The sequence below is a fragment of the Camelina sativa genome, chromosome 4 (genome assembly GCF_000633955.1).
Source record: "Camelina sativa cultivar DH55 chromosome 4, Cs, whole genome shotgun sequence".
In the NCBI taxonomy this organism is placed as follows: domain Eukaryota; kingdom Viridiplantae; phylum Streptophyta; class Magnoliopsida; order Brassicales; family Brassicaceae; genus Camelina; species Camelina sativa.
In genome coordinates, this window is record NC_025688.1 from 28,449,812 (window position 1) to 28,454,829 (window position 5,018).

General features: G+C 40.2%; 1 protein-coding gene across 1 annotated transcript; it reads left to right on the forward strand.

The window, feature by feature from the left end:
* LOC104783047 (ethylene-responsive transcription factor ERF034-like) lies at nt 3,911-5,012 on the forward strand. The gene has a single exon (XM_010508131.2). It carries the CDS (start codon nt 4,024-4,026, stop codon nt 4,891-4,893), a length of 870 nt encoding a protein of 289 aa, XP_010506433.1. The 5' UTR covers nt 3,911-4,023; the 3' UTR covers nt 4,894-5,012.

Below are 5,018 nucleotides of genomic sequence, written 5' to 3' on the forward strand. Positions count from 1 at the left end.
AATCAATTCCATATCTCTGAACATACCCTTTTGCCACTAGCCTAGCCTTATACTTACTTATGCTTCCATCAGAATTCCTTTTGAGCTTAAACACCCACTTCAAGCCTATAGCCTTGGCTCCATGTGGCAACTCAACCAGACTCCAAGTATGATTCTTTGTGATTGAATTCATCTCTTCCTCACATGCTGCTAACCATTGCTTTGACTTTCTAGCTTCACAAAAGTCTCTAGGCTCATTATCTACACACATTAACAGCTGTTCTCCTTCGAATTCTGCTAGTAATATGTAATCATTGAGATACTTTGGTCTGGTGATTAATCTCGATGATCTTCTCAACACAAGTTGACCTTCATTAGCTTCATTCCCCTCATGTTTGAATTCTCCAATATCATAGTTAGACTCAGTATCCTCCAGCTCACTGCTTTGATTCTCGAGTTCTGCATCATTCTCCTCTGTTTTGGGTTGTTCTATGGTAGCAATGCTTTGATCATCTCCTCTGATTCCATGATTTCCAAACACTCCAAACTTTATTTCGAAATTTCCGGCTCTGCTCTGTTCTTGAGTACTCGTTTTCCACAACCATCCTTTTGTTTCATCAAATACGACATCACGACTTACCACAATTCTCTGAGTTATTGGATCTAATAACCGATAGGCTTTTGTTCCTGGCTCTACTCCTAAATGCACCAACCTTCTAGACCTGTCATTAAGCTTCTTGAGATGTGGTGTGTCCACCTTTGCATAACTAATGCATCCGAAGATCCGTAGGTGCTCAATACTTGGTTTCTTATGTCGAAACAGTTCATATGGTGTTCTGTCTTTCACAGCTCTTGTAGCAACTCGATTTAGGAGATAAGTCGAGTGTCTTACTGCCTCTCCCCATAGATAGTTTGGAATACTCATATGCTTCATGATGCTCCTGGTCATTTCCATGAGTGTTCGATTTCTTCTTTCTACAACCCCGTTTTGCTGCGGTGAGTAAGGAGCGGTAAGGTGTCGTGTTATACCGGAGTTTTCACAATAGGAGTTAAACTCAAATGACGTGAACTCTCCTCCCCTGTCTGTTCGAAAGGTTTTAATTCTTTCTCCTGACTCTTGCTCTACAACAGACTTGAATTTCTGAAATTTTGAGAACGCATCACTCTTCTCCTTCAACAGTATTGTCCACATGTATCTTGAATAGTCATCAATAAGAACAAAGATATAACGGTTCCCCGCTGTTGTGCTAGGTGTAATTGGACCACATAAATCTCCATGAACCAACTCAAGTGGTTTTGTTGCACGGAACAAAGTTGCTTTGGGAAAAGATCTCCTTGCCTGTTTTCCCAAAAGGCATGAGTTGCAGACTTCCTTCTCTATTTTTACCTTAGAGATTCCTGTAACAAGTTCTCTCTGCAGCATTGACTTCATTGTTTCCGTGTTTATATGTCCCAAACGAGCATGCCATCTGTTAGACTCGCTCAAGACAGTTAGATTAAGACATGTGGTGTCTTTTATGTCCATGCGAACCTTATATAATCGATTCTTCGACCTGGTAGTTTTGACAACTAGCTTTCCACCATTATCATGCATAGTTAGATCCTCTCCTCGCATTCGTACATCAAATCCGACTTCAGTTGCCTGTCCCAGACTGATAATGTTGCTTTTTAAGTCTGGAATATAATACACACTCGACATTGTCCTTGCTTCCCCATTCATATCAATGAACTCAATGGAACCTTTTCCTTTTATGTCTACTCTTGAGTCATCCCCGAATCTAACCTTCCCTGTAATGGTGCTGTCCAACGAGGTGAAATATCTGCGATCTCCAGTCATGTGATTACTTGCCCAATTGTCAAGATACCACACGTTATCCTCTACAGCATTAGTCTCATACTTCTTTGGATCGACCTTCTTCTCGTTTAAAAACACAATCTCATGCATCATGAGTTCATCTGCTTCTTCAGTGTCCTTTGTGTCTGTTTCATGAGTCTCTTGTAACTTAAGCAGTCTATCCGGACATTCTGCAGCGTAATGACCAAGTTTGTCACACCGGAAGCACTCAACTTTCGACAAGTCTCTTGTTCCGTTGAACCTTCCACGTCCTCTTCCCCTGAAGCGTCCTCCGCGACCTCTGCCTCGATATCCTCCATAATATCCTCCATTGAAGTCACGATTTGCTTCATAACGGTTTTGTTGTGGTGCTTGAGGCTCCGAATTTGTGTACATCAGTTTATTCTGATCTTCAAGTGCCTCTTCTTCCTCTGCAATACGCTCTTCATAAGCTTTCATGCGACCAACAATGTCTGCAAAACTTGTCTTGTTAAGATCGAGTACTTGCTCTAAGGAGGCAACCATGTGTATATACTTTTTCCGAGGAAGACACTTAAGAAACTTTTTAACGAGTTTCGATTCCTCAATATCTTCTCCTAGAGCAGCTGACTTAGATGAAATAGTAGATAGTTTTCCCGCAAAATCATCAATGGTCTCTGAATCTTTCATCCTGATCCGGTCGAACTCTGCCATTAAGGTCTGCAGTCTAGCTTCTTTCACCCGCTCTGCCCCAACATGACGAGTCTTTATGGCATCCCATACTTTCTTTGCGGTGTCTAAATCTCCTACTTGTAGTATCAAATACTCAGGGATGGACTGAAATAGTAATGCCATGGCGAGATCGTTCATATCCTCGTCCTTGTCCTCTGTTTCTATAGCATCCCATACTTTGTTAACTCTGAGAAGTATCCTCATGCGCATGGCCCAGACAGTGTAGTTGCTCGTGCTTAGCATAGGGCACTTGATGGAAGAAGGTCCTCCTCCTTCCTTTTGCTTGCTCGTCGATGTCTCTAAATCATCGTTTTTCGTTATCTTTTCTTCCCAGCTCTGATACCAAATATTGTTCTCAAATTAAGAGTTTTAAGATTGAATATAAAGAACACCTTTCTTTATTACTTAAGAAAACTTTCTCAAAAACTTAAGTCTCTCCAATCTCACACAACTCATAAGTTATGTCACACCTTGACATCTCCTTATATATAAAACTTTTAGTCCTAATCCTATTAGAAAAACACCTTGTGCTTAGATACCTCCTAAACACTATGATCCTTATCTCTTAACCATTGCCCAGTTGAATAAGGATTCCTACACTCTTTCAAGTTGACTTCATGCTTAAGCCAACATGTTGTGCTTCTAAATTTTAACTCGAAAATGTACTAACTACAGCTTAATCAAATTTTACATTAATCACAAAATTACATAATTAATTTAAGTGATAGTATATGAATTAAAAAAAAAGATAGTCTGTCAATGTAAATGTCGAAACAACATTTTTGAACGGGGTTGCATCCGAGTCTTTGCCATCGTACTCTATTTCTTAATTTTACCAATCAAACATATTTGCGAAAAAAATAAAAGTCTGCGAGAAATAGAAAAGAATAGGTCCTAAATGTTCAATATCTGACGACGTGACACTAACCACAATTTTGTTTGGACGAAATAAAAGTGGAAGATGGGAAATTCATGTGTTGAGAGGTGACGCACATGCACGAGGGTCGGGCCATATTAGACGACGTGAATTTTTAAAAATAAAAAATAATAATTCAACGACTGCCATGCGAATTAATTTTTTGTTCCTTTGTTTCTAATAAACTAAAGAAATACATTTAATAATTTGTTTTACCTTCTTTTCTTTTTTTTTTGTCTGTAAGATATAAATACATAATAATAAATAAAGCCATGTCGTATGTATTAATATTCACATGGAACAAAACTGGTTCGCTAAAACTGTGAATCTCAATAATATCTTTTTGTTCCATGGACCCCAATCCATACTGCCTCCTTCGATTTTATTTATTATACTGAAAAAAATAACATTTAATTTATACATATTTATTTTTCTTCATTTTCCCTTATTATATAGAAAAAGCCAACAAAAAAAAAAGAAAAGAGAGAGATTGTGGAGGAATATTAATACAGCCCACACTTCACATCTATTTTTGTGCAACCATCCATCTCTCTAAAGCTTTCTCTAGCTAGCTCTCATTACAATGGAAAGACAAATCAACATAGAGAAGAGTAGTAGTGTTTCTCAAGTAACCTTTATCTCCTCCTCCTCCACCGTCTCAGCCACCGCCTCATTGCCCTCTTCACCTACAACATCATCTTCTTCTTCATCATCATCATCATCTAACTTCCCTCACCATGAGGAAGACAACTCCACAAGAAAAGCATCTCGAAGATCATTAGCCTCGGTTGAAGACGATGATCATCAAACCGGAGGAGGAGGAGGAGGAGGAAAAAAGCGAAAGATTAACGGCGGAGATAAGCATCCGACGTATAGAGGAGTACGGATGAGGAGTTGGGGGAAATGGGTGTCGGAGATTAGAGAGCCGAGGAAGAAATCAAGAATCTGGCTCGGCACTTATCCAACGGCTGAGATGGCAGCTCGAGCTCACGACGTAGCGGCTTTAGCCATTAAAGGTACAACGGCTTACCTTAATTTTCCCGAGTTATCCGGCGAGCTTCCTCGTCCACTCACAAATTCTCCTAAAGACATTCAAGCCGCCGCCTCTCTAGCCGCCGTCAATTGGCAAGATCCGGTCAACGATGTGGAGGAAGTAGCTGAATTAGCTGAAGCCGAGCCGAGTCGAGCCGCAACGGTGATTTCTTCCGACACAAGCACCACCACGACGACGACACAAAGTCAAGAGTCTTCGGAAGCTTCGTGTGCTTCGACGACGTCGTTTACGGACAAAGACAATGACGAAGAGAAGCTGTTTGATTTGCCGGATTTGTTTACCGATGAGAATGAGATGATGATACGAAACGATGCGTTTTGCTATTACTCGTCCACGTGGCAGCTCTGTGGAGCCGATGCTGGGTTTCGGCTTGAAGAGCCGTTTTTTCTGTCTGAATGACTAAATAAAATTACCCTTTTCGAGAGGCTCCATCATCGCTAACACTTTGATTAGTTCACCAATTTCTTCTTCTTCTTCAGTTTCTCTATTTAAGTTTGATTTTTGTTTTTCCAGCTTGAGTGATA